At 49.5% G+C, this 14,839-nt stretch overlaps 1 protein-coding gene across 1 annotated transcript in view; it reads right to left on the reverse strand.

Annotated features, from left to right (window-relative positions):
- Positions 1-14,839, reverse strand: part of EXOC7 (exocyst complex component 7) — a gene marked incomplete at its 5' end in the record, with an annotated part of 20,678 nt that overhangs the window by 4,407 nt on the left and 1,432 nt on the right. The window contains 11 exon segments of the mRNA XM_009867193.1: positions 1,679-1,745; positions 2,064-2,126; positions 2,719-2,817; positions 3,509-3,661; positions 3,983-4,128; positions 5,461-5,529; positions 6,492-6,584; positions 11,423-11,434; positions 12,487-12,654; positions 13,447-13,669; positions 14,189-14,294. Of these exon segments, the coding sequence (XP_009865495.1) occupies positions 1,679-1,745; positions 2,064-2,126; positions 2,719-2,817; positions 3,509-3,661; positions 3,983-4,128; positions 5,461-5,529; positions 6,492-6,584; positions 11,423-11,434; positions 12,487-12,654; positions 13,447-13,669; positions 14,189-14,294 (1,199 nt within the window).

Consider the following 14,839-nt stretch of genomic DNA (forward strand, 5'->3'; position numbering starts at 1 on the left):
ATATAAACACAGCCCAGCCACAGACAGCTACACAAAAGAGCAGGCGGGAGGCCCTCCAAGGCCACAGATGGAGTGGAGATCACAGAGGCACCTCCTTCCCCTGCTAAAGACACCGACTGTACTGTCATTGCTCGTATTTAGCAAGAGACCTCATTCCAAACCAGCTCAAACTCACTTTCAAAGGAACAGAAAGCTTCCCTTCACGCCAGCAGCAGTTTACAGAGGCACAGCCCAAGTAACCTTCCCAAGAACCTGAGCAAAGCCACCTCACCCTCACCCTGCACTTCAGCATCCCCGCACGGCTGCGCAGGGCCCCACAGAGCCGCTCCCTGGGCGAGAGGAAGGGATTGGCACCACTGCGTTTACCTGATCAACACCGCTTGTGCTACCACTCAAGTCGTCTTTACACAGCAGGATCCTCTCTACCCCATGGGACAACCAGCCACAACTAAAAAGGAAGTGGCTTGTGTGTCATGGATACGGTCATTTTTTGCTATTTGGCCAAAGTGAAAAAATAAAAAGGCGCCCATGCTACCTTTCAAATTAACTCCTACGACAGATCTCTGCTGCATGACAACACAGCAAGACTTGGAAATAACCATTCAGGAAAGGTCACAAGAAACAGCTGGTTTCTCCAATAAAAAATTCAGACCACCTTTTAGGCCAAAGAGAGAAAATCAAGGCCCAGGAGCATACAAGCACGCCTAGCTTGCAAGTGGAGAGGGTAGAAGACAGTGGCTAGAGGAGATGTGGCAAGAAGCAGAGACATCCTAGCTTGATTTAATCTAGAACTGGCAGAATTTTCCAAGCAGGAATTGCAGATAAAAGTCGGGAAGCAGCTGTAAGCTCCCCGCTTGCCCTGCTTGTAATGGGCTCTCTAACCCTCTCCAAACACCTGCCAGTGCCCTTTCTGGTCCCTTCACTCCCTGAATCTCTAGTTCTCCACCTCTCCAGCCTGCTCTATTCTAACATACCTGAAAAGATGAGCTCTGCCAAAACCCAAGGCTCACTAGAGAGTTGGAAGCTGCTGCTCTGCACGGAACCAAGAATCATGCTCTACCTGCTACACAGCAGCATCCCCTTACACCAGGCAGCAGCCCTTGGCTTCTGATCTATGTATTTCTTTCCGGACTTAGTCTCTTCAGCATCCTGGAGAGCAGAGCTAAAACGTACCTCTGTGTTAGGGCACATGGTAAAAGTCAAGCTGGGACTCCTCAGCTACTCCACAGCTGGATGCTAAGGAGAATCCTCTTGTTGCTGCTGTTTGACTGGAGGATGTGGCAGAGAAAGGTGGCAACTCACCAGCACACTAATGAAATCTAACTCGGCTGGACCCAGCACCCTCACCCCAGTACAGTCAGAGAGGACCAGCCCAGTGTCAGATTTGAAGCTAAATGACTAAGGCATCCTCTCGATACCGCAGAGCACACCAGTTCCAACACCGTCCCAAGAGTGTCTGACAGGAGCAAGTGCAGAGAGCCAGCAGGGAAACCCTCTGCATCCCACGGAGTTCTCCAGATAACCCACTGCGCGGTCACGGCAGAGCAGAGGACAAGACAAGCCACATGGTGAAGGACAGGAGGAGAACAAGCTCACAGGGCACGCTGAGGTTTCATCTTTCTAAGGAAGATGTCCAGACAATTTGGGGAAGGAAATGCAGGCCCGCACTTGTACGTACCTTGTGATGCCAGCATGGCACCTGCCGTCTCCTGGAAATCCAACAATTGCTGTAGGAAAAGGATGGCCTGGAAGCAAGGGAGGGAAGTTATGAGCAACCAACACCACGTCTCCTATACTCTGCTATTATGGATTACGAAGGACCGTTTGTGTCCCCACACTTACAGGCCTTCAAGAAACACACCACTACATCTCTTTGAGTTGGGTTTTACCCACACAGTCACCTCACAGCTCAGCAAGGGGAACTAGCTAATCCCTCCATGGAAGCCAGTTAATCATCCTCCCCATACCAAGAGAGCTTACTTAAGAGATTTCCCTACTGCTCTTTTTAAAACCTCTCCAGAAGCTGTTTCTCACAAAGGATGGTTCAAATCATCATCACATACGTTGCTGGTGAGTTCGTGAACTGTCCCATCTTTTGGCATGTTATATTCTTTGTCTGGATCATTCTAAGAAGGGAAAAGATAGACATAAGGTGAGGATATAAGGAAACTGTGCAAGTGTGACGTAGGCTTGTTTATCCAGCCTCTCCCAACACCCTCAGACCTGGCTCTTGCAGTGCCATCTCCTGGTGCTCAGAAATCACAGCTCCTTGGCACTAGCAGCTCAGAACCACAGGAGTTTGTTCAGCATGGGACCATCAAACATTCAGCTCACCTACCAGGCAGCAATGTCCATCTTATATGGGGGCAATTTAATATGAGTCATCCAAGACCTTTCAAATCAGCCGGTTTCCTTTCTTTTTAAACAGGATTAAATTCCGAGATTGGCTTGCTACCTGCAAAGGCCTGGAAGCTCCTGTCAAATTATTTGCAGTATGCCTGCTAAGGGTTTGAGACAGAGGTCTTCAGTATTTGAAGTGAGCACCAAGCATTTGGTAGTTGTATCTGACCACCAGCAGCGGTCCAACGAACTCCTGCTTTAGAGTCAGAAACTACCTGGTCTCATGGAAAGTCAAAAGCTAAACTCGGGGTTCTGCTCAGAAAACTCCTTTTTCAGGTCTGCTGGTCTTGCCACAGAGAATACTGTGGAGAATCCTACCTTAATGTTGTCTGCAAACTCTTCCAGTGCCTTTGCACCAGTGGTCTCCATGGAAGTGATCAGCCCTGGCAGTTTGTTCTTAGTGCCTGCTGCAGTTCCCTGGAACAGTTCCATAACATATCAGAGAACGGAAACAGTGTCTGAACTTTTATCCAGCACCTTCCCTTCCTGATCTCTCACCTTGGCACCTCATTTTCAATTCCCCGTGCGCCAGAATAATATTTACAGCACCATCAACCGCATGTGAAATCCTGCCAGCCAGAATAGGAATATGCTGCAACCCTAACGGTGACCAGGACTCGCTACCTCTAATGTTTCCTCTCACACAGTACCTGATACAGGAGGCTGGTGTGTCACACTCAACAATTGGAAGCAGAAGAAAGAAGCCTTGCTAAACCTGGAGGCCATATGTGATAGCTGGAGAACCTTGTGGCACGGCTCAAGCAGGCTCTCCTTAGAGCAGCCCATCTTCCAGTCATCACTAAGCACATGCTAAGCTAAGCTCAAGAGTATCAGAGATTAAACACCTCAGGGGTGATATGTACAGCAGAATAATGCTGACCTGGTCCATCAGCAGGTCATGACTTGAACTGAAAAGAACTGCTGCTGAGGGATGCTGAGTTGCTGGCTCACCATCACAGAAAGCAGCAAGTCACATCCGTGTTACTCCCAGTCCATGCTGGAGGACAGAAGCAGCACAGCTTTGTTCAAAGCCACCGCGACAAACCCTTTGAAAAAAATCCTCCAGACAACCCAAGCCACAGGACCCTCTCTAATTCATCACACTTACCTGCAAGACCTGGTCAAATTCTGGCTTCATCTGCTTCAGATGCTTAAGGATGGGGAAGATCGTGAGCACAGCTGAATAGTCATGTCGGATGATGGCTTTCCGGGCAGCCGAGACAATGTTATCCCCCTCCATGATCAAGTTATCCAGTGACTCCTGCAACAAAGCCGGAGAGTCAGAAGGAAGCAGAGTCAGAAGGAAGCAGAGTCAGAAGGAAGCAACACGAGGGGCTCACCGCAGGACACCCACTAAGGTGCCAGTTTAACTGAGGGGTCATTTGTGGTACCCCCTGAGCGACTCTGAGCACAGGTTCTCCAGGGTCTGTGCAGGCCCCAGTTCCCCAAGGAGGCCGTGGAGGACAACCCTAGGGGGGTGGTGCCCTTGGGCACCCACAGCATGTGGTGGAATCCACATCCTCACAGCAAACAGGAAGAGAAAAAGCCTTTACAAGAGAAGTCAAGCAGAGGCTCAACTGACCTGGATGAGGGAGTCAAAGGTCTTCTTCTGGTGGTGCTCTGGGACGATTTCTGTCAGCAGCTGGTATTCGCTCTGGGCCAGTTTGACGAAGGCACTAACGCAGTGAATGTAGGCATCGATCTCGATGTCAAAGACGTCATCTCTCCCTGTAAAGGCAGAACAGCTTTAAGAGAGAATGAAATTAGCGCTGAGCTTCCAGCAGCTCTGCTTACTCCCAGGCCTTGGTTTACACAAGGTTCTTCTGGAAAAGGCAGTTCTGGCTTTGCACCCACCCTACAGTGAGAACGGGAGTCACCTTCTCACCAAACCTGCCCCTAGGTTTGTGCATGGGAAGCTCGACACACCCTGCAGGAGGCTGGCAGAGTCACCTGCAGTTCAGGACACAGGCACAGGAGGACACCAGCTTTCAGCCTTACGGCAGAGGGCAAGTCTGAAGCTCTTCTGGGATACAGATTAAATCTAATCAAGGGCTTGAACACAGAGTACTAAACTCGGGAAGGTCTGAGGTGAATTATTCAACATCTCTGCTTGTATTTTTAGAATTCTTCATCTGTCATGCAGATAAAGAACTGCCATTTTGCATCAACATCTGTGGGAAATCAAGGCTGTCCTGGAAGGCAGTCTCTTCCCACAGCCAGACAGAAAAGATAAAAACCAAGCAGATGAACATTTAAATCCTGTGAAGAAGGAATATGAGCACAGCCAGATGAGCTATCTGCCCTGCAACACTGCATACAAATGCAAATATTTGAGTCCTGGCATACAAATGTCTTGGACAAAGGAAAGATCCACGAAAGACCCTACGTGGTGGGCATGAGAAGTGCCAGTATGATACGAGGGCCCACGCCAGCCTCTAGCTGAGGGTGTCAGCAGGATGGACACAAACAGATCACACCACCCTGCATCACCAGACCCCTGCACTAACCGCTACGAGACCGTAAGTTTACACAGAGAGACCTTCTCTAAGCTGTGCCCTGCTGCTGCTGCTGTTCTCCTCCCAGCAACACCTTTGGATGGAAAAAGCACCAGTTCTTCCCTACGCTGACAGGTCCCCCAGGTTGCCCTTTTAAAAGCTATGGTCAGTGGGGGACACTGACGACCACGTGATGTGGTTTTACAGGCTGCCCACGGTGGAGAGCAGCCCACTGCACTGCGTGTCACACGTGTCACATGTGTTTGCTTCACTTCAGTACCCACCTGGTCAGGAACCTACATCCCTACTGGAAAATGCCCCTCAGCACGGTGGCCACCACTCTTTGGCTGGACACAATTGGGGTTCCCTGTCCGAGGGCTCGGGGTGTGTGGGATTAGTGGGAGCAAATTCTACTGAGAAGAGCCAGAGCTTCTCAGCCAGAGAAGGACCGTGCTCCAGGACTGCCCCCACAGACCAACAGCCACTGGCTACAAAGCTCCTGTGACCCATGCTGAAAAGAAGGGATGTTAGCCAGCTTGTTATGAAGTGACAACACAGTACTTACCAGCAGCTGGCCCATGCTTGTCGCTCAGGGTATCGGAAAGGTGTTTAACTCGTAAATCATGCTCATGACCTAGTGAGATGTCAGCCGGCACAAACAGAAGGCGCAATTTATCCAGGGTGGTTACAGCATGGATGCTCACACGGGCTGGAAGCCGCTTCAAGCCTGGCTTATTTCATCTGATGGACACCTTTTACCCTACACAGTCCCTGACCGAATCCCTTTGTTGAGCTATGTAGCGGTAGCAACCCTTTGAAACCTGATGAGAAGTGTGCGTTAAGCCATTTGTTGGGCCACAGGAGTCCCTTGATCCTCCTGCCGTAAGTTCTGAATGGGACAGCAGGCACCACGAGCCCAATTTGCGCCCACGACCATTACAAATCCAAATTCAAAGCCCGTCTCCTGCTCAGCACAAGAATTCTTTTCCCCTCCAAATGAATAACATTAATCACCATCTGGGATTTAATATACAAGGCAGGTGATGAAGAGACCTGCTCTGGATGTGTACATCGCAGGAGGCAGAAAGGTCTTACAGCTGCTTTGAAGCAAGTGACCTCCCTTATCCGGTACAACCTCGATGAGCAGAGGAGATTGGAACACCCGGAACGATGATTTGGGCCAGTCTCCTCAGAGAAGATGCACAGGCACAAGGCGCTGAGCTAGCTGTGGTCTGACACTTCTGCATCAGGTTTGGAAAGGTCTCCAGGAGACTGAATGGCTCAAAGTCCAGGCAAAAAGAAAAGAGAACAGAAACACCACAAGCAGATGACATCAGAGTGGAGCTTCCATTGGCCAGGTGGCTACGGTGGGTCAACTGCTTTAAGGTAACACTCCTCTCCACCTCACATCTACGGAGACTTTAGACACCAAATTCAGAAAAATAATTCGGCCCTGCAGCACCTCTTTGGTTCCCCAGGAGAGTTGTACCTATCCAACGCTGTCCACCGAGCAGCGGGCTAATGGAAGTCTCACCTGGAAAAGCAAGGCTGGTACACAGAGAAAGTCAAGGGTGAAGTAGCTCGAGCTGTGATTACCTTCCATAGGAATGAGGTTAGAGGCCCCCTTTTTCCCATCTAGACCATGCTGAGAGTACTGTTTCAGAAGGTTCTGAGCCTTACGGATCGTGCCTGTCACCAGAGCCAGAGAGAAGAGACAAGAAGACCTAGAAAATGAGTGAAAGAAAACAAACCCGGAACACCAGCCCTCCACCAGCAAGTCACCCGGGCCCAGCCAGAGGCTGCTGGGCACCAATGAGCATGCTCAGGTCAGAAACGTGAACCCCAAACCCACGTCCAAGTGTGCAGCTACAATGGCATTTCCAGAGCGTTTCCCTTCCTTGAGGGTGGGGGCATGAATTCCAGCCAGGGTTACAGAATCGAGGGGTGCTCAAATCCGTTGGGTGAGGTGGTAGGGCTGGGTGAGAAAACACGCCGGGAGCAGGGAAGCAATGAAGCACCCTTCCCCGTGAGGAGTTTATTTAAGCCAGGCCTCTGCCCCCAAGTGCGTGAGGTTTGTTGCTTTCCCCAGCTCTGGAAGCAGGGCTCTGCAACACGGACAAGTCCTGTCTGGCAACACGTTGCCCGCTCCCCAGAGCCACAATCGCTTGGTTAGAGCTGCAGCAAGAGGAGCCGTTCCGAGGGGTATTTTCTGAGCATGCTCAACGAAGATCCACCAGGAGCCCCACAGCCAAGACCAGGAGTTGATTTCTGGCATTACAGGAAGCGGCAAGAGGGCGATAACCTCTGGGCTCAAGAGAGCAATTGCAGCAGCGATTCTCATCCCAGGAATCAGAATAATGGATGCTGCCCACCCATGTCTAACTCGCATTAAGTCACCCTAATCCCCAAGACACTTCTCTTCTAAGGAACTGCAAATCAATTAAAACCATGGAAAAAAAAAATAACACTGGGTTAAAAGATTTATACTTAACACACACAAAAAAAACAGACAGAACTGAACAAAAGCCAGTGCTGGATATACAGCTAGAAAGCACAAAACAATGCGTTAATGTGACAACCGAAGACTCAGCACTGTTTCCACATTAAAAGGTTAGTCGTCATGCAACAAGCTACAATTATCACAAGCACATGGACACCCTCTCACAGCAGAGCTTTGCTGTTGCCTGCACAACAGGGAACAGAAAGTTTTGGGAAGGTAGAAGGAGTTTCTATAGGAGACCCAGATGAAGTAGAACTGGGCTGAGTAAACGAAGAAGGAGCCAAGAAATAAAAAAGAATGCTGCCAAAATTAAAACCCATTCTTCCGTTTTACTCAAACATGCAGAAAATCCCTGCTTCCACCAGTAACTGTGAGCCACAGGGTGGCCTGGAAATGATTCCAGGCTGCCCAAATGCTGGCGACCGCTATCCTGAGGGAAAGTCCCAGTGCGCACCGCTGCAGAGCAGCATCCGGGGCTGCAGCACAGCTTCGCCCCACGGAGGGACACAGCACAGGGAAGGAAACTTCCAGTCCCCAGACAGTGCATCTCTAGTGGGGGAGCACAGGAGAGAGAAGTTCCCACTGAATTACCCAAGTGCCTTAACCTGGTGCACTTAGCCAATAACAGAACGTGGTTCCTAAGGCACAACATTTCACTGGCAACATTTTTCTTCTACCAGGTCACCCAACCACTTATTAAAGGAGAAATAAATAAAATCACATCCATAAAACATTCCCTTCTAGCAGGAAACTCCTCCCCTCTAGACCCACCCCAGGGAGGTGGGAAGCCTCACACCCTTGTTACGCTGACGCAGTCGCTCCCAGCTTCTGCCAAATAAGCGGGCTACGTCTCCTCTTCAAGCTTTCCAATGCTCTTCACACCCAACACTTCCACTTTATTCTTAGCTACTTTCAGAAACCTTAAGAGCTTGGGCACAACAGCAAGTTGCTCTGAGCAAGCTGGGCTGTAGCAAGCTCTTGAGATCCACACTAAGTTCTTTCTCTCTGCTGTTACCACGGCCCAGCTGATGCGAAGCAGCTCAGCCCAGGTACTGTTCTTCTATCAGTTCTTTCATCTTTTTCCCCTTTCAAGCATCCAGGGGGAAAAAAAAAAAAAGAATAAAAAAAAAAAGGATGGTAAATTGGTGTGAAAAGCAAGGAGACTGTACAACTGCTGCTCTCTCTCCACAGGTGTGCAGGGCATATCTCCACAGCCCCCTCCCGCCAGTGCCTCTTCAGCTGAGAACTGAAACACCTCTGCTGCGTTTCGTTTGCCGGAGCAGTGACCTGTGTGCACACCGACACACACGGGCACAGCTTCAGTGCCTCTGGACCCTCTCACTTAGCACTGCAATCAGGCTTTAATGGATTCGAGTGGAAGCCAAATGCTTTTGTTCTGCGATTGTTTCCCTCCACTGGGCAGCTCGCAAACCAAGTGGAATGTGTTACAGCTGCTAATGAAAACATCCCACTCGAGCTAAGCAGCGATCAATGTGGGAAGCGGGAAGCAGGAACAGGCTCTTTATTCTGCCACACGAAGCCTCCACAGCCTGCCTTCAGGTAACCCCCCATCGCTGGGTAAAACTGGAGCACTAAATAAACTGAAAAAGGGCTCCCCTACACCTTGAAAAGAGGCCCCCAAACCCTCCAGAAATAAAAGAAAAACACCTGAAACTTCTGCTCCTGCAGCCCAATTGTTAAATAAAGCAGATCTGGGGCATACATGAGGCAGAATTATCCAACTGCACATTATTCTTCTATTTCCCTCTTCCATTAGGCAGTTTTCTGACCAACCAGAAGGGCAACACATCCTCTTTTCTTAAGCACCGGCTACAGGAGCCTGTAAAAAACTGGCTAAAGCTTTCTGGCTTTTCTGTGTAGGCAGCCAGGCTGGGTGTCCCCACTGGCATCTTCTGGCCTGATCCTTCCCTGCCAACACAGAACTGCTGAGCTACCTGCCAGCAAAAGAGCACTGGGCCTACAGGCCTCACGTATACACACGTTTGCAGCAGGATGACTGGGGAATCTAAATGCATTTGCCCTCTGAGGCAGACTGCTGACACTTCAAATTGCAAACTACTAAAAAAGAAGTTTAAAAAAAAAAAAAGGCCCACAGATTGCTTCATCAGTTTAACTCGGCAAGTTTAAGGAGACGACGACACAACTCTGTTTTAGAAGCACCTCCAGCAGCTGGATTTTCAGCTGTAAATGCAGGACACCCACAATTAAAACAACACCACAGAGTCGAAGATCCACTGAAACAACATGTGGATGGATAAGGAGCATGTTCTCCGGAATCCAACACAGCACCTGCCTTGTTACCCTGTCTCTAATACCCCACCTTCCATTCAGCCCGCAGCCTCTCTCACACTTTACATCGTGGGTAAACGACAGCACAGCAGATTTAGTTTGTTATTTACCTTTGCAACAGATTAAAGTGTGCATTGGGGTGTGCACTGGGATATTCTTCCTTAAGGACTCAGGGAATTGACTCACTTGAAACCGTGAGAAAACCCCCTTGTCTGAAATCCAAATGAGCAGAACTTGACTTACTGAACCAAGAGCACAGAAGAAAATTTCTTTGCCCATAACTGAACAAAGGCTAAAACCAGGGGAATCACCCACCACGAGGTGAATACTGCTGTGAAGAGAGCCACTGTGCCAGTGCGAAGAGGGTGCAAGACCTCCACCTCGAGAGCCGTCCTTGAAAGCTGATGGAGCTGCAGAAAATCTGGTGAATCTCTGCTCAAAGCCCTTTTTTTTCCCCCTCTATTTTTAATTTCACTTAAGAACAATTTAGCATCTCTAAGAGATGACTTGTGTATGAGGTCTGACCTCTCCTATCCTTCAAGAACTACAGTCTGCTTCTTTGTCCTTGTTCACAGAAGACTGAAGACAAATTAGCTGCTATTTTTTCTTGAGAATACCACCATCCCAAGAGATAATTCGAAATGCTCTTTCCTTTGTACCGCGCCAGCTCTGTAAGCGCATTCAGACCGTGCTCTGTGCCTTCAACCTGGCCCATCTCACAAATTCCAATTAAACTGGGAAAAAGATGTGAAAATCTCCTGGCAAATCTACAGCCAAGACACTCACCATGACAAGGAATTCTGGATGCCCAAAAGCACCCATTTTGGAGAAACCCTGTTCACAGGGAACAAATGTCTGTCCTCTCAAATGTGTGGGCTCCATTCTGTAGGAGCATCCAAGATCAGAAACTCATTTAAAAAAGCCTTTTTCTTAATCCGGCCATGAAAAAAACCCATCTCCTTCATCTCTGACTATTCACCTAGAGCCCAGGGGAGATGTTATCACCTGGCAAGCTACTCAGAAACATTTGCTGACCTCACAGCAATCGAATCTTTTCAGTATCAAGTCACAACTGAAGACTGTGGACCAAATCTGAAGTATCTGCAACCCAAATTCCCACAGATCCTTCCCAGTAGAGAGCTACCGGACCACACAAAAATAACTTTCGCCTATTGCCATCCTGCTGTTTGGCAGGAGCCACTGCTCAGGAGCCCAACACAAGTGACTGCCCTCGTGCTAGGAGCAACCTCACACACTGTTTTTCTGCCACCTGCAACACAGCTACTCCTCCTCAGCAGGACAGGATTGTCCTCCGCAGGTTTCCCAACACCGGGTGCAAATTCTTACAGAAATAACCACCTGTCAAACTCCAGAGGAAAGCCAAGCACGAGGCGAGACATCCCCTTGTCAGGTGGTTCTCTGCTAACAGGGGGAAAAATCCACTGGAATTCGCAGAGCGACTGCATTCACCCGCTGCAGCTCGCACACCAGCTTTCCCGAACAGCTCCAGGGCACGGCAGCAACAGCGCAGATTGATCTTACCAGCCCAGAGGGGTGATCTCTGGACAGCCCAGCCTTCCCCAGGGCAGCCCTCCCGCTCCCAATATCCCAGGCACACCCTCTGCTTTAGCAAGAAGAGGCCCAGCAGAGCCTCTCCACAGAGAAGTGAAGAGAGTGAGCACCAGGGCCAGCACACGCACACACAGACGCACGTTACCTGGGATGAGGACTGCATTCACATCAGGATTATGAAAATAAACACAAAACAATTAAAATGGGCATTTCTTTTCCTCTCTCTCCCCATCCCGTCCATTCCCAGACCATACCCATACTTCTTATTTCCCTGAACCCAGCAGAAGTATTTAGACAACACAGGAAAAAACATTAGGGTGGGAGAGTATTGGCCAGGTAAACCCACAGAAATACAAACTTTTCTGACTTCTTGTCGCTGTTGCAGAGGAGAAAACAGGGTGCTGCGACACACAGAGGGACATCACCACCGTGCTGCTGTGGGAGCCACACAGCTCTCGCTGTCCCTCCTGGCCGAGCTCCCACGAGATGGCACGTTTCCGAGCCGGGAACTCCAGCTCTGTGCTCCAGGGCCTACATTGGAGTGCCCGGCCCCGTCAGCTGCCGAAAATGCGGCAAAACTCCAGCATGAGGAGAGGTGGAATAACCTACCAGCCACATTCACAGCTCTTTCAAAAACAGGCTGAGACAAAAGCTTTTAAGAGCGTTTCCAGAATTCAGACAACTTCGGATCTCATTTCTGTAGGCACCTGCCTAGTCCCCATCTCAGCTCCTGACAAGTTCTTCGTTTCCCAGCACAGTAATAATTTATTCATACCTAACGACTAAACTGATGTGTCTTATCAGATCCGAGTTTTCTGTTTTGCTGTGACACAGTCTATATTCCATATTCCAAGTCCAAGTACAGATGTTCTCAGATCATTTCCTTTTACAGCCCTCTCGGGTCTCTTTTCACTTCTTTCCTCTGTTCAGGCAATGGCCTTTTCTCTCTCAGGACCCCTCTCCTCCCTTTACATCACCAAGAGAACAGATCTGATGACTTGACTGAGACATAAAATAAATGCCTGTGATCTCACTGCCAAATCTAGGGCAGAGAAGAGGTGTTACCTCTGAAATCTCTCCCTTGCTCCTGTCCTAAAAAGTACTTTTTAGACACAGAGGCTACCTCAGCAGCACGAAGGCCTGCACAGAGCTGCTCAGTACCCAGACAAGAGGATACACAGCACAGTGGTCCCCACTTCACGGACTCACCTGGTCTCTTGATTGGCTTTTTGGTGGGGGTGTCCTTCCTCTTGTTCTGAATAGCAGGGGAATAGGGCACCCCTGAGGAGGAGCTGTTCTTACGGAAATGGTCTTTCAGCCCCTTGATGGAGCGGTCAAGCTGGACAGAGCGGATTTGGAAGTAAACAGTCATAAAATCTAAAGAAATGAGACAAAAATAAGGTTATAAGCAAACAGAGAATGCTACATGGTAAAACAAACCTTTGCTGAAACACTTTGTGCTGCTGAGGGGCCTTACTAGCACTGATGTTTTTCACTCCCAAAGGAAAAATTAATAAAAGTGTATAAAGCTGTAGGCAGAGTTCGACGCTGCAGAACAGGACAGACCTGTACTGACTGAGGAAAGTCTGCTTTCCCCTCTGCCCTTGGTCACACTTCATACAAAATGTCCTACTCATAAACAGTTCCCAAACGGGAATAACTGACCAGAGTCTTGCACATTTATAATACTTGAGCACCAGATAACTGCAGTTCCATCAGAAGGCGTTACAGATGCAGGTTAGACGGATTTCTGCTACAGGACAGACTATGCAGTAAGATAATTTGTGCTTTATCTCTTTCTCAGCTCTTTTGTTACATCCACCAGGAGATTCTGTTCAACCAACAAACCAGCACTTCAGCCACCCTACAAACACTGTTAAAAAATAAAATAAAAAGGGAGGATCTCAAGATGAACTACTCACCTAAAAGGTGCCACTGAGGCAGTCACTAGTTCTGCTGGTGCCACTCGCTGCCCACAGTGGCGTGACCTCACGGTTTGTCAGCCACAGCAGCACCCGAGCCGAGGCTTCGTACAAGGACAAGCCGAGTTGTGCGGTGCCGCACACAACCCCTGACACCCCCCTTTTGGTCTCCCCCGTGCACAGTAAGCAGCTGGAGAGCAGTCACGTTACACAGAACTACGAGGGAACAGAGCGCAGCACCACCAACCCTGATTCCTGCCGTTTTCCACCAGCCAGCCCGAAATGCGGATGACGTCGTGCAGGACGCTCTCGGGGAGGTGCTCCAGAGACACCTCATCCTGCGTCTCCATCTCATCGTCCCCACTGATCAGGTCCAGGATGAGGATGGGTGGGACCGGCTTGGTGTGTCGTGTCATCAAGCTGCGGAACTCCGACTCCAGGGACTCCTTGCCCCGCTCAAAGAGGGATTTCTGGCACAAAACAGCAGGACAGAAGCAGTACAGGGCTTCCGTAAATAGCCACGAGGATTTCCACACATGAACACACTTTCTGCAGCATTTCTAGCCGCTGTCAAGTGCCACATGATACAAACTCCAGGAATGTATGTAACAGATTTTAAAGCAAATTAAATAAAAGGAAAAATGCTTGGGAGTTGCTCAGTCTTCAAGCAGGATTTAAAGAGATCTCCCATTCTGCTCAGGCAGTTGAAGAACAAGAGCTACTTGGAAGAGGGTTCAACCAAGCCCACCAGAGGTGCAAGGTTCACGTTCACAAGTCCTACCGGCACAACGTGTAGAGAGCACAAAACACCACAAGCAGAAATGCTGCCGAGTGCAGACTTAAACAGAAGCCAAAACAATCCTTTCTTCCGTTCTGCCCAAACACTTTCTTCACTAAGCAAGAAGCCCATCAGCCTCTCACAGCAAGTGGGCACCTGACCTACACCTGTTCCCCTCTCACCCACACCAGGCTCCAGACCCAAAACCCACCACACGGTTCAGCTCCGGGCTGTCCGGATTGTTGTCCTGGAAGTACTCCACTGCCTTTTGGATCTTGTCCATGCAATTCAAGTATTCCTCCAGCCTCCCAGTGGGGCTGAAAACAGAACAAACAAAGTTGTGCCCCAAGAAGCAAAGAAAGAAGCAAAGAAAGCAGCAGACCAGACTCAGGATAAAAGCAACACGGAAAATTTTAATTCTCTTTTCTTTAACTAGGAAGAGATCAAGGGACTGCCCCTGCCTCCACTCAGAGCCAAAGCAGAACACTCAGTGCACACAGCAAGTGCAGAAGTACTGACGACTGAGCAGCACGCAGCCCTCAGCCCAGCCCTGCCCTCCCAGTCAGGCTCTGGCAGGAAGGCAGAGGAAGCTGTACATCCCACCCCAGAGAAGTGCCACCACAGCACCCTCTCAGAGACTGAAATCGGGCTCCAGAACAGTTCTGAGTCATCCTGGGTGCAGCAACAACATCAGTAGGACAGGAAGAACCTTTGGGAAAAGGATGGAGGAAAGGAGACAAATCACAAAGGTTCGTGATATTCACGTAGCAGCACGTCTGCAACACCTGGAAGAGCAGAGTCTGAGCAGACTTTGCCCTCTGGGGACTGTGAAGGTCAAGTCAGGCAGCTTTGCTGTGGACTG

This window comes from Apaloderma vittatum, unplaced genomic scaffold, assembly GCF_000703405.1.
Source record: "Apaloderma vittatum isolate BGI_N311 unplaced genomic scaffold, ASM70340v1 scaffold22443, whole genome shotgun sequence".
Classification (NCBI taxonomy): domain Eukaryota; kingdom Metazoa; phylum Chordata; class Aves; order Trogoniformes; family Trogonidae; genus Apaloderma; species Apaloderma vittatum.